Source organism: Channa argus, chromosome 5 (genome assembly GCF_033026475.1).
Source record: "Channa argus isolate prfri chromosome 5, Channa argus male v1.0, whole genome shotgun sequence".
Taxonomy (NCBI): Eukaryota; Metazoa; Chordata; class Actinopteri; order Anabantiformes; family Channidae; genus Channa; species Channa argus.
This window is the reverse complement of record NC_090201.1, coordinates 4524684-4551926: the sequence shown is the minus strand read 5'-3', so window position 1 is coordinate 4551926 and position 27243 is coordinate 4524684. Positions and strand designations below refer to the sequence as shown.

At 39.1% G+C, this 27243-nt stretch overlaps 2 protein-coding genes across 2 annotated transcripts in view; both read left to right on the top strand.

Moving 5' to 3' along the window:
• Positions 1 to 21765, top strand: part of LOC137127731 (integrin alpha-5-like) — a 33851-nt gene extending 12086 nt beyond the window's left edge. Inside the window, exons 11-30 of the mRNA XM_067505082.1 lie at positions 2855 to 2907; positions 4115 to 4323; positions 4820 to 5011; positions 5361 to 5406; positions 5729 to 5842; positions 6847 to 6902; positions 7378 to 7535; positions 9427 to 9564; positions 13541 to 13608; positions 16097 to 16247; positions 16833 to 16925; positions 17266 to 17345; positions 17907 to 17987; positions 18117 to 18222; positions 18576 to 18734; positions 18877 to 18984; positions 19890 to 20003; positions 20213 to 20314; positions 20434 to 20556; positions 20985 to 21765. Of these exons, the coding sequence (XP_067361183.1) occupies positions 2855 to 2907; positions 4115 to 4323; positions 4820 to 5011; positions 5361 to 5406; positions 5729 to 5842; positions 6847 to 6902; positions 7378 to 7535; positions 9427 to 9564; positions 13541 to 13608; positions 16097 to 16247; positions 16833 to 16925; positions 17266 to 17345; positions 17907 to 17987; positions 18117 to 18222; positions 18576 to 18734; positions 18877 to 18984; positions 19890 to 20003; positions 20213 to 20314; positions 20434 to 20556; positions 20985 to 21068 (2235 nt within the window). The 3' untranslated portion in view covers positions 21069 to 21765. The remainder of the gene's footprint in view (positions 1 to 2854; positions 2908 to 4114; positions 4324 to 4819; positions 5012 to 5360; positions 5407 to 5728; positions 5843 to 6846; positions 6903 to 7377; positions 7536 to 9426; positions 9565 to 13540; positions 13609 to 16096; positions 16248 to 16832; positions 16926 to 17265; positions 17346 to 17906; positions 17988 to 18116; positions 18223 to 18575; positions 18735 to 18876; positions 18985 to 19889; positions 20004 to 20212; positions 20315 to 20433; positions 20557 to 20984) is intronic.
• A 1802-nt stretch (positions 21766 to 23567) lies between these two features.
• Positions 23568 to 26047, top strand: fbxo2 (F-box protein 2). The gene is made up of 6 exons (XM_067505956.1): positions 23568 to 23709; positions 24425 to 24490; positions 24776 to 24902; positions 25026 to 25118; positions 25205 to 25343; positions 25448 to 26047. Exons 2-6 carry the CDS (start codon positions 24454 to 24456, stop codon positions 25580 to 25582), a joined length of 531 nt encoding a protein of 176 aa, XP_067362057.1. The 5' UTR covers positions 23568 to 23709; positions 24425 to 24453; the 3' UTR covers positions 25583 to 26047.
• The last annotated feature ends 1196 nt before the right edge of the window (positions 26048 to 27243 follow it).

Below are 27243 nucleotides of genomic sequence, written 5' to 3'. Positions count from 1 at the left end.
CTAATCCCTGCAATGTTTTATTTGTTTAGCCATGTTTTATTTTGTTTATAACCTATTTTGTGCCTAATCTACATAAAAGGGGTGGGTCCAGTGATTTTAAGGAAGATTTCTTTTTAATGTCTCTGGTGGCTTAACATCATAAAGGAGCACATTGATATGCTGGATGGCCCTGTTTCGATTGTATTTGAGGATTTGTGCATTGGTTTGAGTTTACTGAATTGTCCAGTTATTTGAGTCACTGTGCAAGGAATTTCCATGTTGTTTGTTGCTCAGTTCTAAAAACCCTGGACCCTTTCCTTGCAATAAGAAATTGAATAGTACAATAATTCTTCTAAAATAGTATAGTTATTATAAAGCCAAATTGATATTTTAATTAATCTTTTTTCAGTCATTTGAGAGCAGCAGAACACTCTGTAAACACTGACACAATTATATTTTATAAAGCTGATACGGTGAACACGTTAGCAAATAGTTGTAGTTCCACACAGAAGAGCATTTATTTTAAGTTGTGTTCTGTATCTACTCACCTAATAGCATTTATTTTCAGCTGCTTGCTCTTTTGTACAATAGTTTCTGTTAAGTGAGCACTACCATAAAGGTCAGACATTTCCAGGATTTCCCCACAAGAATTACAAGTATGACTTGACTTGGCTTTTCCCCACTTGGCTGCTTTTAGTAACAGTTTAAACAGTATGACGTAAGTGTTGCATACTGTAGCATTTTATTACATTTTTTAGGCGATTCAGGATAAAATTATTTGTTGGCACGTCATGTGAACATTACGTGAAATATCAATCAATGACATCCCAGGAAAACCCAAACATAGTTTCCTGAATTGTTCTTGGGGATATTCAATTCAATTCAATTGATCTATATTTATATAGCGCCAATTCACAACAAAGTCATCTCAAGGCACTTTACGGAATAAAGTTAAGACTATAAAGATTTATAGAGAAAACCCAACAACAAAGCAAAGCTCTAGGCAACAGTGGAGATAAAAAAGGGAGAAACCTCCAGCAGAACCAGGCTCGGGTTGGCGGCCATCTGCCTTGACCGCTTGGGGTGAGATGAAAGTGAAGAGAGAAAAGAAAAGTGCAACAACAAAACATTGGGCAGGTTGGTAGGACCAGTAGCTGTGCAGTGAAAAACACACACCTCCAAAGCCGGGGACACCTGCAAAAAGGGACAGAGAGAGGGGGACAGAGAAGGAGAAAGACAACTATGGGAGAAAACACAAGGAGTTAATGTCATACTGTGGGGACATTTGTGGGGTGAGAGGAAAGGAGAGACGGACAAGAGGAGGAAAGGAGCTCAGTGCATTTGGGGTGGGTCCCCCAGCAGTCTAAGCCTATAGCAGCATAACTATAACTAACTATAAGCTTTATCAAAGAGGAAAGTAGACTTAAAAGCCTAAACTTAAAAGTAGAGAGGGTGTCTGCTTCCCAAATCTGAACTGGGAGCTGGTTCCACAGGAGAGGAGCTTGATAGCTAAAGCCTCTGCCTCCCATTTTACCTTTGGAAATTCTGGGAACCACAAGTAGGCCTGCATTCTGAGATCGAAGTGGTCTACTGGGACGATATGGTGCTATGAGGTCTTTTACATATGATGGAGCCTGACAATTCAGAGCTTTATATGTAAGAAGCAGGGTTTTATATTCTATTCTAGATTTTATGGGAAGCTAATGGAGAGAAGCTAGTGAAGGTGAAATATGATCTCTCTTGCTAGTTCCAGTCAGCTCTCTTGCTGCAGCATTTTGGATTAACTGAAGGCTTTTTAGGGAGTTACTGGGGCATCCCGTAGTAACAGAAGTAACAAATTCATGGACTAGTTTTTCGGCATCACTTTGAGACAATTTTTTTTGGCAATGTTCCGTAGGTGGAAGAAGGCTGTTCTAGAGATTTGTTTTATACAGTATGTGAGGTAAAGGACAAATCCTGGTCAAAAATAACTGAAAGATTCCTCCAGTCAGAGGCCAGACTTATGCCATCTAGAGTAACGATATAATTGGACATCATATTTCTGAGATTTTTGGGCCCAAATACTATGACTTCAGTTTTGTCTGAGTTTAGAAGTAAAACATTGTGGGACATCCAGGCCTTTATGTCTTGTATTCATGCTTGAAGCTTGATTAACTGATTTTTTTTTCCAACTGGTTCAATGGGTAGATATAGCTTGGAATCATCAGCATAGCAATAGAAATGTATGAAATGTATGATCAGTGATGGCTGTTGACAAAAAAAATATTGTGTCAACTTTTCTTGATTTGCTGTGCTCCCCTTACCTCAAATGTATATATCTAATACATGAGCACAGCAGAGCTAATAAAGTGAACTTTGTCTTAAGCCTCACTTTGATTTATGTTGATATGAACTGCTTTGCAAATGTGACCCAGGAATAAGATAAAAATGGTCAATATTCAAGTTTAGGTTCTCGCAAAGGTTCTCCAAACTCTCTTCCATGTAGCTACACAAATCACTTTGAAATGAGAATCACCCAAGGCTGAAATGTGACCCTAATTTATCATAGAGGACATGATATGAAAGTAAACCAGAAACCCCCAAACCCCATGAGTATTTTCTTGGAGTGAGTTTTAAAGGAGTTAGAGTCTCCAATCCCCAGACCTCCTACCTCTGCTTGAGCTTACAGAAGCTTCAACACTGAGATCCATGAAAATGGAGAAGAGGAGACCCCAGGGGATTGTGTGATTGAGAGACTGAAGAGGAAAGCTTCTGGGGTGGTGGTGGAAGGTACAAAGGAGAAAAAGGAAACAGAGGAAGAAAATGAAAGAAAAGAAAAGGGTCTGTACACCATGGTGTGATTATAGGCTAACTGGATCTTTGTAATGCATTCCAGATGGGGTCCTACTTTGGCTATGCAGTGGCAGCCACTGACATCAACAACGATGGGTGAGTGAACTGAGTAACAACGAGACAGATGCTGGCAGAAAATAAGAGACAGGGGAGAAAATGACAACAAAGTGAGCTTAAAGCGAAGGGTGAGGTCACTGGAGCAGAGGTTAACAGTGTAACTTGATGGAAGTTTCCCACCCTCTGTCACTCTGTAATGTGTCATTGAAATCCCCTCCTCCCCATGCTCTAGGTAAAAAAAATCTGAACTTTCTGTGTTTGACTCTTATCTGTATGATAGAGATTTCACTTCTCCAACCTTTGGCAGGGTCCCATCCTAAGGTCTTTTATTTTTGTATGTTTAGACCTTCACTGTTAACCCTAAAATTCCATTGCATTGAAAACATTTTCTAGAATGTTTCTATATTGTTAAATTCAGTAAGGTGTTAGGGACACACAGCGGTTTTAACATTCTTCACAACTTTCATCAAGAAATGAGTAAGGTCCCTGTTTTTACTGAGCTTTCTGTGTTTTTGCCCATTTCAACCATGATGTTAACTGGAACTCAATGGCCTGATATATAAGCAGTATGTGAACCATTACTGCATTAGCTGCTTATTTCTGATTTTGACAATACAAGTCACATAAATATTTTTTGAGTATGTAAAAAAAAAAAAAATGATTCATTCATTCCTTTTTTAACTTTCTGTGAGAAAATAGTTACGTTATTCCTCAGCTTTCCCTGTTACTTTCTGAAGTTAAGCCACAATACAACATTCATTGTTAATTTACAAAATTCACTGACCTGCCATACAAGCTGTGAGTTTGTTAATTTCAGTGTTAACATCAACTATTTTCTCCAGTCCCAATGGAGTGATTATATGGATAGATGGATTAAATAAGATGATTTTTCTAACCTTAGTGATACTTAAAGTCACATAGATCATCAGACTTAAGTGGCGACCTGTCCAGGGTGTAGTCCTGCTCCCCATTAAGCAGCAAACATGATGAATGGAATATTAAATGTGAGATGCATTAAATAAACATTGAACTCAGAAAAACAGATAAATTTTTTAATTTTACTGTGTTTTTAAAAGGATGTACTAAGTCGAAAACAAGATCTTTAAGAGTTAAATTAGGGCTTTTTCAGTGCCAGTTTAGATACTTGTACTCTGAAATCCGGATGCCTTATACCCTCTTTGTACTTTCTACTCTACTTCTGTTTTCATCCACATTATTATACTTTTTCCTTTAATTCTCTCATTAGTCTGGATGACTTGGTGGTTGGAGCTCCAATGTTCATGCATCTAAGGTCCAGTGGGCGTCTGGTGGAGCTAGGTAAAGTGTATGTGTACCTCCAGAGGGGTCCTTTGCTACTGGAACCAAGCCAGTCCCACCTCCTTGGTCCACAGGCCTTCGGCCGGTTTGGCACTTCACTAGCTCCATTGGGGGATCTCAATCAGGATGGATTCAATGGTGGGTTTGATGGTAACAGTGCAAGTGAAACGTTTCATAGCAATAAAAGTAAATAGATACCTTCAGTGCATTATTACAGTGTTAACCGCTCAGTATTTTTTAAAACTAAATCCTTATACAAAGAACCACTGTGTCTCATGTTTATCTTTCAACACCAAAATGTGAGGATTTTTTTGCTTCTTTTTCAAACATGACATTAAACTGATCCCTATCACTGGTTGACCAGTTAATTTAGGCTTCAGCTTCATGTAAAGTCGGCTCAGATGCTATTACGAATAAAAAACAAACAAACTATTTGACAGCACCAACATACTGAAAGAGCATATTATTGAATAATAATTACAGCTCCAAGTTTAAACCACAAATAAATCACTACAAAATAATAACAATTAGTAACAAATCGGTATAAGATTTTTAAGCTTATTGGTCTTTACTCATTTACATGATTTTAAATTTTAAGAAAACAGGAGTTGCTTCACACAGCTTCTGTTTACAGACATGGCAATCGGCTGTCCCTATGGAGGAGATGATCAGCAGGGTTTGGTTCTTATATATAACGGTTATGATGGTGGACTGAACGACACGCCCACTCAGACTCTCTCTGGCCAATGGGCTTCCTCCTCTTTCCCGGCCAGTTTTGGTTTTGCATCACGAGGCAACAGAGATCTGGATCAAAACGGGTACCCAGGTACTATTGATGACATAACTACTACACTTATATGTTAATATGCCTCAGTGCTTCCTTCTCTTTTTATTTTAATCTGAAAATAATCACCGGTCAGTTGTATTTTCACCAAAATAAAATGGCTACATGTTATGTTGATTTTTTTTCAAATTAATGAGAAAAAATATTTTTGGTGCCTAGTGGAAGCTAGCTTCTTATCATAAAGCCAACATAAACATTGCACATTAATTGTACATTTGTTGTGAAAGTTCTGAGGCAGATGGACCCGAAGTCACACATTTGTCACATTTAACAAGCAGATTAACAGTTTTGTATTGGATACTTTAACTTTATTTTCTTTCCATCCATGTAGATTTATTGGTTGGTGCTTTTGGGGTTGATAAAGCAGTGCTATACAGGTATGTTTCAAACCCCAGGAGCAGTGAAGTTGTGCATCATGTTACTAAGTGATACAGTGTACTAAGTGTACTTTTGTGACAACATGTACTTTTTTAGGTTGATTTTAAGTTGTGTCCTAAAATGATACAATGTGTAATATTGTACGTTATAATGTTTTGAACTTGTTTGAAGACAGTACCCTCACATCTTGACAATGCATTGCAGCTGCATTAGACTATAAGAAAGTTACCTTTTGGGACAATAAATCATATTATATGGTATTGTAATAACAAATAAAGAGATCATTCTTTCTTCTCTTTCATGGTATGTGTCTTCTGAAAGGGCACGGCCAGTAGTGAGCACCAGTGCGTCTCTGACAGCTCATCCTACCATGTTCAACCAGGAAGAAAAGACTTGCAAGCTGATTACTGGGAGTGAAACCATGGCTGTGTCTTGGTAAAGTTCAGCTCAACTTGCTTGTTAATTGGATATATACACAGCTTGATACATTATGCAGTGTTTCCCATTCTAGAGCAATAGTCCTTAATGGTTTTAAGAGGTTCCCTGACAGTAATTGAACATGGAAAATCTTGCAAATGTTACGCAACAGACATCATGGTCCAATTTCATCTTTGCAAACTTTTCTTCACGAGAATGTCAAATTACTTCATGTTTGCCAGTTTCCTGTCCAAGCTTCTCTGAACAAAACCCTCAATATTATTTAGATTATTTCAGTTTAAAATCTTTCCACATGCTCAGTTTAACCAATACAGTAAATGTGGAACATTTTGAGAACGCTGTGAGAGACATTTGCCAAACTGGCTGGTATTTTAGTATCTTCCCTGGCAGGTTCATACAAGTAAATCTTGTTTTCATGTTTAGTGGTGTTGTTGCTGTCTTGGAAACAGACGACATGACAGGAGCAGAGAGGAGGAAGTGGGAGAAAGATGGGGCAGTTATATGTTAGAGAGATTGTGCAGTGGAGTCTTAAACTTTGAAAAGGTTGGAAAACAGTTGTAACTGTCTTGTAGTTAAATAGCATGTTGTAGGGTTTGACTCCTTAGAGCGTCATACCTTCCTCCTTCACTGTTTTCTTTTTTCCATTAATGATCATGGAAAACAACCATAGTTTTTTCAAGATAAAAGACACCTTCTGTTGGCTCAGTCACGTTTATTGTAGAAGTAGGACATCCCTTTAGCATAATCAGTAGCTCAATACACCACCATCATGGAAACATACCTAAAAAGTAAACAGAGCAACTGTTATGGGTGAGAAAAACTTACAAGCAGCACCATTTACCTGTGAATCCTACAAATAGCATAAAACTAGGTTTGACTTTATAGAGATTTAAGTGTTGTTACATTGAATCGTACACAGAAGTACTCTAAATTACTTTAACAAAATCTATTGTGCTTTTATGTTTTTTCCCTTCATATTTCTGTCTCCGTTCAACCTCCAGTGTTAGCATCTCTTTCTGCCTGCTGGCTAATGGGAAGCACCTCCCTTCTCATCTAGGTGAGGCACGCACATACACACACACACACACACACACACACACACACACACACACACACACACACACACACACACACACACAGATGTTCCCCATTACTGTACCTTGCTTTCTTTGTGCAGCCACAAATATGTTGGACCTCACTGTGATCAATGTGGCAGTTAAGCTCAAGATAAAAGAAAAATCATGTAAATACAGTGTAAATTGTCAGGCTCTGAAAGTTTAGAAAAGTGTGTTTGTTTTAAGTGTGTGTATTGTCTGTCTTGTCTCAATAGTTGTATTCATGTGGGCTGTAAAATAATAACATGACGGTGAGGCATGAATGTAACTGTGCAAATATGTGCCTGTGCATACATTTACATGTATTTTATGTGTAATATAAGAATATAAATGTACATGTTCATGTCCATATTGACATTTTTCTTCTCTTGTGTGTGTGTGTGTGTGCGTGTGGGCTTTTTATACGTGTGTTTCAAGGCTTTGTGGTGGAGGTTCAGTTAGACAGTGTTAGGCAAAACCAGAAGGAATCCATCAGGAGAATTCTGTTCCTGGACAGCCAAGAGCCCAGTATGGTGAAGACCTTCAGGCTCGCCAATGGGGAACGCTTGTGCCATGAGACCAAGGTCTATCTACGGGTCAGTCACACTATCTCTGTACTCTTCAATGTCAAACAGATGATTATTTTTCAAATCCTGCATATAAAAAAATGTTTTCACTCCTTTTTTACAGCAAGTTCAAACTCTCTCATTTAAATGAAACATTAGCAGCTGTGTGAGGTTGCACTTAGGCACAGTGTTGCTTTCAGCTAAATGCTAAATGCAGATACGATGCACTGAAGGAAATTTCCAAACTGATGATGGCTTTTTATAGTTATTATAGGATCACTAACATTAGCAGAAATCTTCCTGAGGGCAGCGAGATTATTTGTTACTAAATTCATTGCAATCCATCCTGTAGTTTTTGCGACATCTAAGTAAAACAATTAAAATATCAACCTTGATTTCCTGCAAGAATTTATTGCATTAACAGATCTTCAGTCTTTCAATTCTGTTGGGATCATGGATGCTTGAACCAAATGCTGCTGCAACTCAATAGTTGTTGGAATATCTCACTTTCCACCAAAGTAGTGGACAATTGCTGGAGAGTGGAGAGTACTGCCAAGTACTGCCTGACACTGATAAGGAATATTGCCTTTAAATACTGAGCAATGCATTTATAATTGTTCAAAACGTAGCTTTTGCAACCATTTCTTGTAGAAGTAAAGGTGAATATCTGTAAAATTAAAATGTTAAAATGTTCAAAGTTTGTTTGCTGGGACTTCATCATAGAGCTGCCTTCTGATCACAATTTGTGTGACAGTAGAAACTGTGCACATTAGTGGTCCCAGCCAAACTATAATAATCGCCAAGCTGCAAACAAACTGAGCTTCTCCTATAATTTCAGTTCTACTTATTGCTCTCATTTGAAGATGTAAACATCAAGATCATACACAAACAAAATACTTTGCACCACGGTTTCATAGCCCAAGCGACTCAAGTCATCTCAACTCTCGTAAATCTTTCGCAAAATGACCAGTTTTTAATCCTGCTGGTTTTCATTTAAGCTGCCAATTCAGAAACTGCTTTGCACCTGTATCACCAAGTGAACGCACTTAACTCATTGGTAGAACAGAGGTTAAAGTCATTTCCTAATAGACTGGGTTTGCTCTTTGTAGTGCTATTTGGGGTGAAAATACTAAAGTACCAATCTTCTCATCACTCAGTGGTAATGTGATCAAAGTGTACGCCTGACAAAAACACTTAAGTCATCTGTTTGTGTGGTCATTGTAAAGATATAATGATCAGAGCACTTTGCTCTTGGAAGGGATAAGAGATGGTTTGACTAAAAACTATCCACTAACCTGCCTGTCAGCACTTCCTATATCTGTCTGTACACAGCTTCTTTCTTATACTTTGTCTTTAGAGGGCCTTTGTGAATCATCATGGCTAGTCAAACAACATTCATGTCACCTTAGAAAAGCTGCCACAACATTCCACATTTAGGCCAATAATTGTTGTACCATCTGCTTTTGATTTTATATAGTGTGGTAAAATTTTTTTTTGCATTTTTACTTGGAACAGAGTTTCACAACAATCTGCACTAAAGGCTTGACATTTCTACCCTGGTTTCTAACCATTGTAGACATTTTGTTCATAATTCACAGATTGACACAACAGCACTGGCAGCAATGCAGAGATACTCTCTTCTAGAAGTTTTTCACAGAGCCTCGTACTTCCAACCAATCAGAGAATTTAAAAGATTTCTGCTTCATTAGTACGTTTTCAAGCATTCTGATCTATTGCAATTTGATAGTGGTTAATACCCGAAGAGATGTGCAGAATGTTGCAGAGTCTAGAAGATGATAGAAGAACATACTGTAGCCAGGGAGATGAAGGGCAGAGTTCGAGCCTCACGAGGGTCATGGAGCTAATTTAAATTATATATTGTAGCTTTAACATCTAGTAGTTGCATCTGTCTCTGTTGCAGGGTGAAGACGAGTTTCGGGATAAACTCTCTCCGATTTACTTCAGTCTCAACTTCAGTCTAGATCCTCAAGCGCCAGTGGACCAGCATGGCCTCAGACCAATTCTGAATTATCAGACAGAACAATTTATTGAGAAGAAGGTATGTTCACTGTCTAATTATGTAATGAGATAATAACATGTGGTGGTGTGATGCATGGGAAGAAAAAAATCTACTGTAGCAAATCCCCTATAATAGATGATGCTACCAACTTTGCAAATTAATTGTTTATTAATTCTTTAAAAACACAAATGACGTTATAGTTAATTAGTATTCTTTAGACATTATAATCACCTAACGTTTTCACTTATCTGTTGTGATGTTCAGTAATATCTTTGAAATAGAATCACATACGTTATTTATTTATTTATAATTTATTTTTGATTGCAATATGAGCAGTGTCTTTGTAGCCCTGAGTAGTGTCTGCAGGCAGAAGGAATGATCTCCACCAGTCAGAGAGTAGCACAAATACATCTGTGTAGCCTGAGAATTGGAACTAGGACAAAATGTTTTATTTTTCACAAAACCCTAATAAACAATCTAAAATCATGTACAAGTGGCTTTTACACACACAATTTAACTTTTTATGGCACAGCAAATCTCCCACTGTTTACGTTTCACATGCAGGGAATTGATTTGAATGGCAAAGACTGAGGTTACAGGCCTCTTTAACCCACATGTTTGGAGGCTGAAGGTCAACTCTGTTAGACAAAGAGATTATTGCATACAAAGCCAATGCTAAGAGTTTGAGGGTTTATGTGGGAATGGCGAGTCATGGGCCTGCAAAAAACAGAGGAAGCACTGACAGCTCTGTTTGGGTGGGGCAATGCTCAGCTCTCAGACATCTGGTTGTGGTTTGTTTATGTATTTTGCCAGTGGTCTCCTCCACCAGGCAAGAACCAGAGCCCCAGAGCTCATTTTTGAAAGTAATATAAGGTAATGTGATTGTGTGATGTGGGTGTGAGAGAGTGTGTATGTCATGTGCTTGTAACTAAAACAGACAACATCGACTTTTCTCAGCCCAGAAACTCTTAAGGCAACGCTATATTTTATCTGCTGTTGTGCCTTCTTGGTATGAGAAAGAGGTGAATAGGCTGTCAGTTTATCAATTAGCTTAAGTGATGAAAAAATGGTATAAAAAGTCTCCATTTAAGTAGAGTGATGAGGCTTCATGCCCAAAAACCTTCCAATAACTTTAAATTACCACAAACTAAATCGAAACAACCAAGCAGAAATGGTGGCCCTTTGCCTTCATGTGCTCAATGGGCAATTTTCTAATAAGCTGTCCATATATTGTTTCCATTTTGGCAAATTGGCATCACAAAAAGTATGTCAAATTAGCTATTAGCAGTTCCTGTTTCCAGTGGGCCCAGGGTTGAACAAACAACTATCCCTGCTTTATTTTGATCCTGAAGAAAACTGGAAAAAACATCATAATTCACTTGCAAGTTCTAGACATACAAAAAACCTCTTTGTCTAGTTAATAAGTCAATTTCTGGATGTTTATTATTAGTAGACTAAAAATGATTTTTCTAAAGTTTTAAAGAACTTTTTACTGTTTCTGTGAGATGTGTCACACCAACTACTCGTGCTGCAATTGTTGTCTGTGCTGATAAAGGAGGGAGCACCCTACAGAAATCAATTTCTAGTTGTTTTACAATGTGATCCTGTCGCTTTCATTTAATGCCATATCTTTTCCTCACACCTCTCCATCCACACAACATATATCTCACCAGTTCTTCCCTTATTGATAGGTCTGATAGTTTAAACACCTTGTGTACTTGTTATAAGTTTAGGTTGAAAGTAAAGTAATGCTAGGCATCATGCTGACAATTTAGCATACACAGTGATGATTGTGATGTTTATGTTGTGCTTTCGGTTAAGGCTGGACCACACTTGAACACCTTGTACTTACTACTTGGGGAATAAATCTGATTCTGAGTCCGAATTGTGGTCAGCAGTCTCTGCAGCTGAAAGCATGCATACCAAGGACGTGAGTTTGACTTCTCTCCAGTGGGCAGACTCCTGCAGGAGTTACATACATTTCAGCACAATAAGGGGTTGAGAGAAATTGATTACAACTGAAAATTCTGATTTTGCTGATGTCAAGCTCTACAAATTTTAGATTGTGGCAGTGATGTAACAATTCATATATTCTGTTGGCTCGTTGCTGGATATGGTCACTCTGCAATAGGCCACAACTCTGTCCACACTGACAGTTAAAGAAATGTTCATTGTCACACCCCATTATTTTCACTACGAATGCTTTTGCATTGTGTATTTGTTTATATTATGTTACTTTCTGCTGTTCTGCTCAGGAATTAGATCGCTTACCATTCATGCCTGTAGAATTTTAAGTGGTTTAAAATTATGACTGTCGCAAATTGTTTTTCCCATGAACCCTGGGATTGTTCAGTTTAAACAAACAAACAAAAAATTGTGAATAATTAATCAAAGAACAATATTCTTTTTCTTTAAACAGTCATGGTTTTATGTGAGAGTAGCAAAGAGAAAAAGGCTTCAAGTAAATTTCAACTAGTTTTCAACAAGTTTGTCAGAGGTCACGTGAGAGGCCCTGAAATCAAAGGGAAGATTTTGGTCTCTTCTTGTTGTGTCTCCCACTTTTCCTTTAATTTCTTATCCTTTGAAAACATTCAGTGCCATCAGGTAATCTATATTTAAGTAATTGTGCGACCTTTAAAACCAGTTGGCAGCATATGTAATGATTCAGGTGAGGCAAAAACGTATGCAATCAATTATTTGGTTTCAGACTTTTCATGGATTTTGAATATATGTTGATATAACCTGTTGTCAGTTTGACATTAAATGGTGTTTTTTGTAAATTTTAGTAAAAAAAAAAATCTAAATTCAATGTATCATGATTCAATGGTGTTAAAATAGTGGAAAACATCTAACGGGGGGAATACTTTTTTGGACTCTGTTGCCCCCCCAGATGACATCATTTATTGTTAGACTTTTACAGTTTACATGTCATCGGGTCACTTATACTGTAAAGGTATTTTGGCTAACCTACTCCTTTAGCACTCCTCCAGATAACGTAATGCAAATTGAAAACCTCCTGCGGGTGAGTTTCAGCTAAAAATTTTTTTAGCACTATTTATATACATTTAGCCCTTTAACTGGAACTGAATGAGGTAAGCCGAAAATTAAGGAAACATAAATCCAACATAGGGAAAGCTACAGAGGTGAAGTGAGAGTAAGAAGAGCTGAGAAGTAGGATGTGAAAGAAGAAAATGAAATGAAAGGTCTTGAGCTTAGTAAGTCTGTGTGTGTTTCCCTGTCTGCCCTGAGTGAATGTTAAACCAGGGAGTTGAGTGAAGAATCTCCAATGAGACACTGTTAACAATTGCCAGGCTGATTCTTTGCTCTTTGTAGCCTTCTGTAGCTTTCTTTTTGGATTCTAATCTTTCCCATATGTTGGAGAGATGGCAACAGTGAACGTATGGATCAACATGGTAGAGGAGAAAAGAGAATATAGCAAAAATCTCAGGGGGCACAGTGGGAAAGTCAATACAGTCCAATCCAATCACATTGACCTTTTATTGTGGTTTTTTACCAAGTCATTTGTCACGTTAAGACTAAAGAACAGATTAAGTCCTATTCTTTTTTAAATGTGAGGTTTTTCACTCTTTCTGAGCCTTTTCCACAAAAATGTAGTAGTTGTTTAGATGGAATTCGTCATCTTTTCATTCTCCTTAACCTACACCATGTTTTCTCTATTCATCCCTTTCTTCTTTGCCACATGTAAAGCACATACTTCTTTTATCCTGCAAACATGAAAGGATAGTGCATTTACACAACTTCTTGGCATCTGGTTGTTGCAAATATTGTTTGGTTTTGTATGGTGTATGGTTTTGTGCTTATAGACATTATGTATTCTCTCTTATCCTTTCATTAAATCATAAATCTAGTATGTAGACTTCTGTAAACATTCACTTCCTCCAAAGCCTTTTTTTCCCCCCATACCTTTGGACCTCTTGTCCCTAGATACCTCTCTGTCGTTCACTCACCATAACCATCTTTCACTCCCCCGCCCTCTATTTCTGTTTTTTTTTAGGCCCACATTCAACTTGATTGCGGAGAGGACAACATCTGTGTCCCTGACCTCAAAGTGGCTGTTTATGGGTGAGCGGAAATCACCTTTATATCACTTTACCTGATTCAACAAACAAAACTTAAAATCCTCCAGCTATGCAATGCTAATCTGTCACAGTCTTCTCCCTTTGTGACTGTGAAATTCAACCTATGCCTATAGGAAGGCCCTTAAATTTGCCATATGAAACACACGTGTCTGGGTCTCCTTATGCATTTCATGTGATGCATTTTATGTTTCTGGTTAGTGTGAGGGGGATCTGCCATCTTCACTGAAAACGCAAAGTAAACAACATCACATGACATGAACCCAAATACTGAAAGAGCAGCCACAGCACAGGCCACACTCTTTAAAAAAGTTTTCATCTGGTTTGTGGCAACTTTTGGGGGGGAGACCAAGCTGTAAACATTTACAAAAGGTTGTCATGTCAAAACATGCAAATGAACATATTTAGCAGACAATAGAGCAACAATAGAATTGGTGTAGGTTTTCTAGCCACCCATTTAATTTATTAATTTATTCATTTATTTAATAGACCTTTTTCCCAAAAAACGGAAGTACTCAGTGAATGGCTAACGCTATTTCTGCTTTACGCTGTGCAGTGCAGTGACATAGCAACAATGGATTGCAGTACTGTTTTCAACTTCTCGCCGACAGAGAAGTTACTGCATTTGTATAGTTACGAGCATAAACATTCATAAAGCAGGGAATTCAGTCAGGTATTTCAACTTGTCAGAATATTTTCATTTGACATGCTTGTTAAATGTGATTATGTCCAATTTAATGACTCAGTGTATAAATTATCAGCAGTTTGATTGATTATATAGCTCGCTCCTGTACACAGGTGGCATCTCAGACAAGGATATTTATTATCATGTTATGTGGTACCTTACACATGTAAATGGAATTGTTGTAAGCAATGAAAACGGGTTCAAGTTGCATAGGCAAATACAAAGGAATAAACACGATTTTGTGAATCAGACACAGTTTATAACATGCTTATACTGTGACAGAGGAACGATTTCTGGCGCACACTCACTTGTTATTGTTAAATAATAATGTATCTTTGTTTGGCAATGTCTCAGTCCATTCACAGAGCAAACACACATGCTCATACTTTCTCCTTCCAGCCAGCTCTGTCATGAAGAGTGTTTTGCATTACAAGGCCATGTGATTTCTCTTAGTTGCAGGAATACAATCAGTGCGAAAAAGTTTTCCCATGAAAGCTCAAAGATCTGCATTTCTGTTTGCTTCAGGACTAAACTCAAATGATTCAGCACTTTCACTTAATAGAAATGAAGTGAAATTATAGGAAACAGCTTTTTCTATTGCTTGCCAACAATTTACAAACAGTGGGGAATTTAACAATCACAGCCCAGAACTTTGTCAATTGTCTTCAAGTCTTTTATGCCTTTATGAGCTGCATGATTTGCTGTTATTTTTTACTAACAAAGGAAACTTTGTGCTGTAGTTTAATGTCTCACCTATTACAGTATATGCCGCAGACATCTGTCTGTTCTCAGCATCTGCTCGGGGTTGTTAGGGTAGCACTGTTGCTTCCTCTGCATTCACTAAACTTGCCCAGGCCTAATTAAAGTCATCTGTGGGTCTTACCTAGCAAGGGGTCACTGCGTCCAGACTCTTCGAAGATAGGGGGAGGGGAAGAGGAAAAAGGGAATGAAAGAAGAACCCAGATTCTGACCCCTAAAAAGACTACATTCTCCTCTTTATGCTCAATAGAAACATTAATTTATTATCATGAAGTAGCTGTTGGGGGGGAGGGGGGTTGCTGGAGTCACAGCATGTCGAGAGGATTTATCACTACACTGAAAGTGAGTTAGCACACAGGGGTGTCACTGTGAACATGAGGAACAAGTTGGGGGTCGGTTTCCTGAGACAAATCACAGTGATCAGATTTGGGTCATTTCCCAGGTCGGTCATGGACAGATATGCAGGAGAAAATGCCCTTTGGGACCGTCTACAACAGAGAAGCATTGTCTGGAAAAAACTTCACGTTGCTGCTTTTCATTAGGTTTTACAATTGCTTCCTTGGCATTGTGGTCATGCCGTGCACCAAGTGATTTGAAATGAATACAGAAGCAAAGTTAGCACAAACTAAACTTCACCAGGATAGAGGTTGTAATTGGGCATGAATGTGAAGGAATTACATTTTTAACTTAACGTCGAAAACATTAATGTTTGAGTTCAGCTTTGTTCACAGGTGCCTTATACCATAAATAAGGGTTATAACTTGCAAGATTTGATTTTTGTACAGGTTAAACAGAAATTAGTCGAGAAAGCGAGAAAGTTCAGCATATGTTGGGATCACAAAAAGAGAAAATGGAAGCAGCAATGCAGCAAATGACAGACGTTTTAGTTGTTTCTGTTAAAAACTTGTCCTAAGATCAGGGTTCGTTATAGGACTTTACATTAGTTGAAAACTACCATAAAAGACTTGGATCCATAATGATAAAAAAACACCAGGAAGTAAAGTATGATGTTTTGAATCTGCCTTTTCAGTGACAGAACAGAGGTTTACCTGGGTGATGAAAACTCCTTGAGTCTGACCTTCAACGCCAGGAATGAGGGAGAAGGAGGGGCATATGAGGCTGAGCTTTACGTTGTAATACCCCCAGAGGCAGACTACAGTGGGATATCGCGCAACAATGCGGTGAGGGGCAGAACAGTCATGGTACCATGGGCCTCATGTACCAAGACGTTTCTTTTTTGCAATTACCTATAAAGATATTATTGAAATTTAAACTCAAATCATTGTTGAACAAGAAAATTGTCAAAAATGTCAGCTCTCAAATGTGTGTAAGTGTGCAGCAGAGTGTGTGTAGATTCGGTTCCTGCCTGAGAACAAATCCCAAACAAGAAAAAGAATAAGCTTCTTCCTCAGAATGGTTGGGGAATGAGGCCCCTTACCTTCCTTGGTGTGTGCATTAGGATCAAACCAGGGTCACAAATCAGATCATCACAGTGCCTGACTCTGAATAACGTGAAGATTTATATTGCTATTTAAATGATTTATTAATATTCTTTAGGCTTAACAAATCTCATAACAATTTACCCACATTCTCTGCATTCCCACCAGCTTCTGAGGAAAAACTATCATCCAGTGGCAAAAACACATTATTTCATTTGTGTTAAAAGCTGTCTACTCACCAAAATACATAGGAATGTCATGATAAATATGTCGGCAAGTTTAGTTTTCTATTAACCATTACATGACATGTTTTTGTTTAACTTTCAGAGCTTGACTCAGCTGACGTGCAGCTATGAGGCAGAAAACCAGACCCGCTACCTGGTGTGTGATCTGGGAAACCCCATGAAGCCTGGTACCAGTGTAAGAACCAATGGAGCAGTTTTTCGTCTCAGTAAAATGAAGTCAAATCAAAGTGTTATTGAGTTACTCAAAACACTTTTAACATACAAAACAAAGATAGAAAGAGTACCAGATGTTACCAGAGTAACATTAGAATAAGAATTCAGACTTTGTATGACCAATTAGTTATTATAACATATATTAGAAAATGATTATAGCATGTAATACGTTTGCTAATGTGAAGGTAATTTTTTGGTTTTGCTGAACAGTGTAATTGTATGTATGTATGTATGTAAGATATTTCATTTTCTATTATTATTTTTACTGTTAAAGTTATGCCTTTTCTGGGGTTATTTTCTAGTTATGGGCTGGTCTTCGGTTTACTGTGCCCAGACTGAAGGACACCCAAAATACTGTGCACTTTGGGCTTCAGATACGCAGGTATGCCCTTTGTCATGGAGCTTAGCACTATATGGTGACCTAGGGTTATGTGTGCTATCTGCAACACTTTAAAAACAGCAGTAAAATAAGTCAGTGGCTTTCAGCTTGTCGCTTCAGGGGTAACCACAGAAGAAAATGTCCCGAGCCTTTGAGTTTTTACGCTGGATGCCCTTTCTGCTATCTGGGCTGGGATCGGCACAGAGGTGGCCCTTGGTGGCTGGATGGGGCCACACATGGTGGGGCCAGATACGAACCCGTACCCTTTAGCTTCCCAACCCAATGCTCTACCAGTGTGTCACCACGCCCCCATTTTTCAAATTCTCTCTTATTTCTAAATATGTGTCCAAATAATTATATTTTGGAGTTTTTATAACAAAAGACCAAGCTTCCTCTAAACACACAAATATTCAAATAATAATTTATAATAGTAAATATAAATTAATTCCTTTAAATATGATTTGAAAAGCAAATCCTTCCCTTTATACAGTATAAACATGGTTTGATCAAGCAGTTAATTTATTGTTAACGAAACGTTTTCTCTCTTTGTTGTGACTGATGTAGTAAAAATGCAAATAACTCTGAGAGTGATGTGGTGTCATATAAGCTGGAGGTGGCTGCGCTGGCCAACGTCATTCTGCAGGGGTGAGGCTTCATCACTTACTCTACCCTGCATCTGTAGTTTTTACATAAAATTAGAAACAATAAAATCATTCTTACCATTATAGCTTCTGTCAGTCTAAAGTGTAATCGTTGTATTTGTGTCTGTCACAGTGTTTCTCATCCAGAAAAGGTCATCTTTCCCCCTCCCAACTGGACCACTCACCTGAATCTGAGGGGGGAGCAGGATGTCGGTCCTGAGTTTCAGCAGGTCTATGAGGTATGCTGTGATTTGTTTGTTTGTTTGCTGAGGTTTAAATTTAAATAAATGGTTAGATTTTAATTTCTACTAAGTGAATAATAATAACAACAGTTTGCATGCTATACTTCAGACTGATTACAAATTACTTCTTATAAAATATATATATTTACACATACATATATGTGTGTGTTTATATGTATATAGTGTATGTGGCAAATGTTTTTGCATGCAGAGCATCTTTTTTTTTTTCGTTGATTAATTTTTGTTTTAAATAAAGTTTGATAGGAGATACATTCTATCAAGATACAAGACTTACTTCAATAAAAAAAAGTCCTTTATGTTTCTCGAGCAGTTGGAACTCTCTCTTTCAGTTGCTCAATAATGGCCCCAGTATGGTCAGCCAGTCGACATTAGTGGTGAGCTGTCCTCTGAAGGCCCATGGCCACGAACTGCTCTATCCTGTGGAGGTGGTCACCGAGGGGCCACTCACCTGCTCCTCCAAAACAACCTTTAATTCGCTGAAACTTGAAGTGAGGACATACACTCAAACATTTACACACATACTTACACAGATCGGTTGGCATGGTGAGGCCATTAACCTCGATCTGTTCTTGACCCTGGATATTGGATCGTGTTTGTTGAAGACTCTGTCAATGTCTCGTTTTTATGTAGCTCCAGCCTCCAGCAGCGGAGGGTCCAAAATCAGTAAAAACCAACAGTGAGCGCCGCATTCACAAAAGGGAGGTGCACAGAGATCCCCTGGCTGAACAAGGAAATCTGGTGAGGGAGCATAGAAAAGACAGAAAATCCACTTGTGAAGAATTTTGGGGCAAATCACAGAAAAATAAATGAGGATATATTTTCTAAGCATTTCTGATGGACCCACCATGTAGGTACCTTCTAAACTGATAAGATAAACCTTATTAGATGAATCCACCTTTTCTTTTCTAACCTCCAGGGAACATTTTTTCCCCAGCATATAACTTCACGTTTCTCATAAAATTCCCAGGAGGTGTTTATTTTTCTTCTCGTTCTCCTTCCTGCTTGACTCAGCATGTGCTGAAAAAGCATAATGACATGTAGACTGTAGAGCTGTTCACTAAAAACCCACCACTACACAGGCTCATAAAAAAGTTAATGACTCTTGTTTTTTGTGTTTATTCCCACTGGATTTCTTTTGCAGTTTCATTTTTGTGTGGCAATACTGAGTAAGAAGTACTGTACATATGAGTCAAAACAGTCCACTCATATTGCGGGAAGACGTAGCGCTTCATTCATAAATAGCTTATTTGTTTCAACCGAGGAAATGGGAGTAGATATAATGAGCCCTGGTCAACATCTCCTGCTGCTTGCTGAAATTGTTTGTGAGTTGAAGTTAATTAGGCTGGTGACTTATTGTGGTGCTTTGGTGAATCTGGCGTCACTCACTGTAAGGTTTGACATCTCATTTGTTAATGAATCATCATGATCATCATCTGAAGATACAACTTCATGAAGATGCATCTAAACATCCATTGTATCATAAATGATACTATTGCTTTCTTAGGACGGGGGGGTGCACTGCATTCAGTTATATTTGTGAATAAGGAAAGGTTAAGCTGGCATCCCCAGCTCCATCTATTCCAAATGCATTTAAAAGAACTTTGTTCAATTGAACATTTACATTCGTTTGACTCTGCCCTCAGACGTGCCTTACAGCTAAGTGCTGGCAGCTACAGTGCAATGCTGGTCTGCTGGAGAGAGGAGCCAGTGTCATCCTGACTGTACGCTCTAGATTCTGGGCTGAAACCTTCATGGCGGTGAGATTGCAGCACACTATTGTCTTTCTCTTTAGGAAAGCATGATCAACAGAAAGACACTGAACTGTAAAAAATTTGTGTTTCTATACTGCCCTCTAATGGAGGTCACTAGTAGTTATTGCTCCACATCACATGGTATTGTCTAAGTACAGGGGATGGTATCAGCAGTCAGCAGACTTCTCTTTAAAATGTCCTTTTCTTGTTGACAGAGGCGCCATAAGCAGTATGTCCTGGAGTGCTCCATTCAGTACAAGGTAGACAGGATGCCATATTCAATTCCACCCAAATTCATGCCATCAGGATCCAAAAAGGTAACTTTATTCTCTTTTGTTTCTTTTACAATTTCCTGAACTTGTTTTTATGAAGATGTAAGAGTGCAAAGTGGTACAAACCTGTTCATTTGCTAGCTCTGTGGTTTCCTCTCGTTCAGGTGGTGACAGCAGTGGTGTGGAACAAACCAGACAGTGTGTTGCCTGTTCCTGTGTGGATCATCATCCTGGCTGTTCTAGCTGGGCTGCTATTACTCTCCCTGCTCATATTTCTACTGTACAAGGTAACAAGCTAAGAAATACTTGCTGTATCTCAAAGAAGAAAATATTTGTTTCTAATTGGCTGTCATACAGATATTGGACACCACAAGCACAGTGAGATACAGTTTCACTACATATATTGATGTATTCTAACTAACCATGCTGTCTACTTTATACCAAAAATAATCCTTAAGTGTCCAAAAATTTCCATGAGCTCAAATGAGCTTTAACATTATACTACAACAATGCTGTGATGGGTCAACACCAGAATGTTGCAGTTGTGGTAAAACAACACATTTGTACTGTAAAAAAGAAATGTCAGTGATTGTAAAACCTGTCAAAGGCATGTCAGAGAACAATAATAACCATATGCATTAGACCTTATGAGTGGAGATTGATTTGTCAGATTGACTCACATGTGGCCTTTCTTTCTTTTCATGCCTCCCTCCAGATGGGCTTTTTTAAAAGGTCAGATCCGTACGGTACGACCATGGAGAAGGCCAAGCTCAAACCCCAGGCGTCCTCTGAAGCCTAAACCCAAGTGAAACAGCCTTGCAGCTGTTCCAAACAACTGGACTTATTATCACATTCCCAAATGACAAGCAAGCAACCCATTTCTGACAGGACAGATGGGTGCTGTATCACTGGAGTATGAAATATCTGGTGCTGCACTAAATATGCCAAAGCAGGAAAAAATACAAGGGTCGCGCAGTTGAAAATGCACTGCTGTTTTGGACATAGAGTCACATTTATGAAGCTTTTGCAGAAGCTACAAAGACTTTCTCTTTGGAAGCTCATCACTGTGGATATCTGCTTCTTTGGAAATGACTCTTCATACTTGTTGAAGCGGAAAAGAACTTTCAGCGTGTGTAGGAAACATACAGGAAACATAAATCCACCTCCAATAAAAGGCACTAATGCTAAACTATTAATGCTAACATTCCTTAAAAGGGTATTGACAGACTGCCAAACTTCCCAGTGTTTGATACTTCTTGAAATCCCGGATTTTGATCTATACCACTTGCTTATTTATGGCACAGCTTTCTGTTGAATGTTGTACTGTACTGCCTGCAGGACAAACGCGATCAATGTTGAACTTGAATTATTTCTCTCCCATATTGGGAGTTTATGTGTCATTTTTATGTAGAGTATGTTATGTATTCATTGTTTTATGATCCTTTGGTGTCTAGAATAAAGCCTAATTTTGTATACTCTTCCAAAATGTTGAATATGTTGGACAACACAAAAAAAGTAGTTTTTTCACAATGTAAGAAAAAGCAAATTCAAACCTAAAAATGAATTGTTATCTAATGTTTTGAGGCTAAAGATGGTCTCGTTTTATACAGAACAGGCACTTCTGTGCAGAGTTTGTGAGGAGGTTTTCAGAGTTGATGAGGTCAGAGTCTGCCCCCTAGTGATCACCTTCATAGGAATAATTTGTATGAAGACTTTCAGTCAGGATTTAGAGCTCATCATAGTACAGAAACAGCACTGGTAAAAGTCACCAACAATCTTCTCGTGGCCTCAGATACTGGACTCATCTCTATACTTGTTCTGTTAGATCTTAGTGCTGCATTTGATGAGTTATTTTTGATCAGGATCTGTCCTTTAACTCACATATAAAACAAATCTCTAGAACAGCCTTCTTCCACCTACGGAACATTGCCAAATTTAGGAGCATCCTGTCTCAAAGTGATGCCAAAAAACTGGTCCATGCATTTGTTACCTCTAGGTTGGACTACTGTAATTCCCTACTTTCAGGATGCCCCAGTAACTCCCTAAAGAGCCTGCAATTAATCCAAAATGCTGCAGCAAGAGTGCTGACTGGAACTAGCAAGAGAGATCATATTTCACCTTCACTAGCTTCTCTCCATTGGCTTCCCATTAAATGTAGAATAGAATTTAAAACCCTGCTTCTTACATATAAAGCTCTGAATGGTCATGCTCCATCATATATAGAAGACCTCATAGCACCATATCATCCCAGTAGACCACTTCGCTCTCAGAATGCAGGCCTACTTGTGGTTCCCAGAATTTTCAAAAGTAGAATGGGAGGTAGAGCCTTTAGCTATCAAGCTCCTCTCTTGTGGAACCAGCTCCCAGTTCAGATTCGGGAAGCAGACACCCTCTCTACTTTTAAGTCTAGGCTTAAAACCTTCCTTTTTAATAAAGCATATAGTTAGTTATAGTTATGCTGCCATAGGCTTAGACTGCTGGGGGACCCACCCCCCAATGCACTGAGCTCCTTTCCGCCTCTTGACCATCTCTCCTCTCCTCTCACCCCGCAATTGTCACCACTGTATGTCATTAACTCTGTGTGTTCTCTCCCGTAGTTGTCTTTGTCCTCCTCTGTCCCCCTCTCTCTGTCCCTTTCTGCAGGTGTCCCCCGGCTTTGAAGCTGTGTGTCTTCCAGCGCGCAGCTACTGGTCCTACCAATCTGCCCGATGTTTTGTTGTTGCTTTTCGTTGCTCTGTTCTTTTCTCTCTTCACTTTCCACTCACCCCAACCGGTCGAGGCAGATGTCCGTCCACCCTGAGCCTGGTTCTGCTGTAGGTTTTTTTCTGTTAAAGGACGTTTTTCCTCTCCACTGTTGCCTATGGCTTGCTCCAGGGGGAATTGTTGGGTTCTCTTTATATATCTTTATAATCTTGACTTTATTCTGTAAAGTGCCCTGAGATGACTTTGTTGTGAATTGGGGCTATATAAATAAAGTTGAATTGAATTGAATTATTAGAAGGGAAAGTTACGCTCAAAAACCTTCAGAAGGGAAAATCTCCCCGATGCTGCCAGTGCTGTTCATTGAGTCTGTATCACAGAAACTTGTCACAGCACCAGTCCACATGAAGTGCATCTGTCCTCTTAATGTGTTTTTCCACTGTTGCTGTTGACATGTTTGCTCTGCCTGACTTTTGTGCTGAGTGTGTGCATGTATGGTTTTGCTGAGATGTGCTGGATGGATGCTCCCTCCCAACGTGTAGACGGATGTTTTGTGTGTGTCTCTCCTCTCAGTCCCTCCCCTCTCTCTCGTTGTGTTTAGGTGTGTGTGTGGGTGTGTGTGGGTGTGCTAGTGTACTTCCTGGCTATAAAAGCCTCAGTGCTCCTCCTGCAGAGCTCAAGTTTCTTAAGAGAAAGAAGAGAGAGAGAAATCACAAAGCTGTGCTTGCCTTACTGTAGCTGTGAGTAATACATTTGCAGTCTTTCTTTTCTATTCATTGTCATGACATTAAGTGTCATTTACATTGAGGCATGATGTTAATGTGCATCTGCTGCATCTTTTTAGCCTATGGGGGGGAAATGATGCAGCTGTTTGTGTTCACAGCCTAGTGAGCCGTGTGATACTGCTAAATCTCTTCTCATTTTCTGTAAATGTTGACCTCTTTGGTCATAACAGACATAAAACGGTAAAGTTATAAACACAACTGTCACTTATCTACACCTCATAATTATAAGTAGATTACATTTTACGGCCTCGTGTGTCTGCTTGTTTTTCTGCTGACTTAGGTGTGTCGGGGGACTGGCTGATCTTCCGGGATACTTTCCATTCAGGTTATTCAGAGGGAGGCTTTTGCTCCATTGCGCTATGAGTCAGCAGATAGGGCATTATAGTGTTTGGAATCTGTGGAGACTAGCCAGCCCAGTTCTCCCTGCAATGGCCTGTTTTATGTTTAGTCTCACTAAAGTCCATACACCTTTTCTTTTTTAATGTAATTGCAAAGAATCAGTTAGTTGAAAGGAGTTGTTCTTTGAATGCTTGGGCATGTTTGAGAGTTTAGAATGAACCAAACTCTGACTTGTCAGTACAGAGAAGTATCTATATGATGCTGCTTGTCTCACGTGATGCTGATGATGCTGATGTGATGTCTCTGTGTGTCTCTCTGTGTCTGTGTGCAGCCCCTGCATTCTCTGGATAAGCTGCAATCATGGCCAGGAATCTGCTGAAGAATCCCAATGGAGAGGGTAAGATGTCTTTTCTAAAGAGAGGAACTATAACCACTGAACAGCAATACTTCCTGCGCAAAGAGCTAAATCCGAACTCAGCCCCAAAGGGATAGCTCGACATTTTGGAGTCTGATCCCACTAATTTCTCGGACCACTTTTCTATGGTCAAGAAAGATGGGATCTGGTTTAGCTGTGATCTTAAGCCAGTCACATCTAACCTGTTCTTGGAATTGAACTTGACTCAGTAAAACCTTGCTAGTGTTTGTGCAGAAAAAGACTTAACACTGTGCATTTCTCATCCAGAGCAGCTGGAATTCTGGGAGCTCACGGAGAACGGTGGGAGACAGTGGAAGGTGGAGGAAATGGCCGTAGACTCTGGTTACAATTTCTGGAACGAGGAAGTGACCAAATACTTTGTAACCTCCTTTGAGTGAGTGTTGATTACTGCATATGTAATTATGAAATGGCAAAATATTCCAACTGTTTCAATTTTATTTTAAATTCATATGTAGTGAAATATATCTTATATTTAGTGTAAATTGATGTGTGCCAGGCTGTGTCTGAAGAGACAGGTGATCGACTTGTTAGCAGAGGGTTACTCCAGTGAACAGCTGGACGCTCAGCCTGCCATCACAGTGGAAGACTGGTAAAGCAGAAGCGGACTGACATGTATGTACAGTATGTTGTCTAAGTGACTGGTATCAGTTCTTGATGTTTGGCTTAACCCTGCAGGTACTCTGGGAGGCCAGACTGTGGCTGCTCTTATCAAGTGACCGTGTGTCTGCTTGATGAGAATCAAGAGGTCATACAGCAGTTTAGACCCGAGCCAGTGATTTTTGACCCCGATTGTGATGATTGCTCATGGAAAAAGGTGAATGCTCTATAAATTCACTTCTTCAGACACATGCAATTAAACAATCTTCTGTAGCTGCCTCGTATCAGATGAGTGCTTTTCTCTGTCTGTTTGAACTCCAGGTCACCCACACGTTTTCTGAATATGGCCCTGGAATCCGCTTCATCTCCTTCGAACATGGAGGACAAGACACTAAATTCTGGGACGGGTGGTATGGAGTCCGAGTCACTGGGAGTTCTGTCACCATTGAGGCCTGAATGAGACGTAAAATAGTAAAAGAAAAAAGCAGTAACAAATACACTGTTATATAAATGATTCCGTAAAGCTGGAATAATTTTGTTTTCCGACACATTTCTCTTTTTAGCAAAGGTCAATTGTATTTTAAGTTTCACGCTCCAGACGAAGATTTCAGGAGGACCGGCTTTGCTTTACGCGCTTCTTGTTTTACATGCCACGTCAGTATATTAAGCTGTTAATTTTGTGAAAACACACATAGTTACAAATGACACTTTCGCGGTGGCTGCTTGGTTTTAGTAACCTTCAGATCTTAAAGTTACTGCTTGCAACGCAGTCATTAGTTGACAAGTTATGACAACTTGTTCACTACTACCTCTGCACTGTGACATATCCTGGGGTTACACTAAATAACTTGTTTGCTGGATGGAGATGATGTAACCAATCAAGTGGAATATTCAAGGAAAAAATTAAAATGTTGAAATTAACCAACGTTGTTATTTTTGTCTTCACTTTCAAGAAACAGGCTATACAGTAGGTGGTTGAACAAATGAAGCAGAGGAGATGGAGACTGTTTTATTTCTCATACCAGCCACTGGGGATGTTTCCCACATATACCAGAGGAGAAACACAGCACATATGATAATGTATGATTCAGACTCAAGCAAAGTTGCTATGAATTGTGTCCAATATGTAAATTTTAACAGTCAGATTTAAGTCCAAAACATGTTGTGAATGTGTAGAACTTTCACTGAGCTGGAGTATTTGCTCCATCCATCATTGGTGTTTTGGAAGTGATATGTGATGTATGATGGACAGCATCTGTACAATAAGAGCACTGGGGGAATCGTGGCCATTATGCTGCTATTGTTAGATTTGATTCTAATTAGCAAAGCTAAAACTAAAAATGGTCAACTTAATGACAATAGTGTATCTGTTTACATCTTGTAAATAGGGCTCCCAACTAGGCTTTTTTCCTGGCAGCAGTCTGCATATGTGCAGTTGAAAGCTAATTTACTTAATTACTGTGCTCAGAGCTGGTGCATCCATATAACAAACTGCCTGCAGCAGCATTTTAGCAAGAGCAGCAAAATATGGGTCCAACTAGAGCTAGAGGCTGGAACTGGTGTACTGCACCGAATAGTGAGTGAATGAGAGAGCGTTCACTAAACACTTAACACGTAACATGGTTAAAGCAGGAACTTGAACTCCTTGCACCTTGAACTCCTCTGTCACACCTACAGCACATCTCACCACGGTCTTACAGCTCTTGTACACGTCCTACACCACTCTAACATACTTCCAGCCACACCAGACTTCCTCATACAATACCACAGCTCCTCTCTCTGCACCCTGTCATACGCTTTCTCTAAAGGTGTAAATGTAAATGAGAGGGAATAATGAGTGGCCATGGCAAACATTTGTCATTCTCTTCCTTTCATCCAGTGAAAGGTATAAGCAGGACTGAGTCTAAAGGCTGTTTTGATGTTAGACTGAATGTCAAGTATCTGTTAAGGCAAAGTTCAATGCACTTTAATTCCTCATTTATTGTCCCGGTTCATTTTAAAAAGTACTCGCTAGAGAGTCTGCAGTTGGAGGGGTGAAGTAGGCTGAATGTGCGTTCTTAACAGATTCTGTCTGAAGAAACACAGTCTCATGCTGACATGACTTCTACTTAGTTTTT

Excerpts from the sequence above, each read along its gene's own strand:
- fbxo2 (XM_067505956.1), top strand. The coding sequence starts at position 24,454 with ATGGCCAGGAATCTGCTGAAGAATCCCAATGGAGAGG. Across the intron at positions 24,491-24,775 it reads GAAGAATCCCAATGGAGAGG|AGCAGCTGGAATTCTGGGAG; the intron begins GTAAGATGTCTT and ends TTTCTCATCCAG. Across the intron at positions 24,903-25,025 it reads TACTTTGTAACCTCCTTTGA|GCTGTGTCTGAAGAGACAGG; the intron begins GTGAGTGTTGAT and ends GATGTGTGCCAG.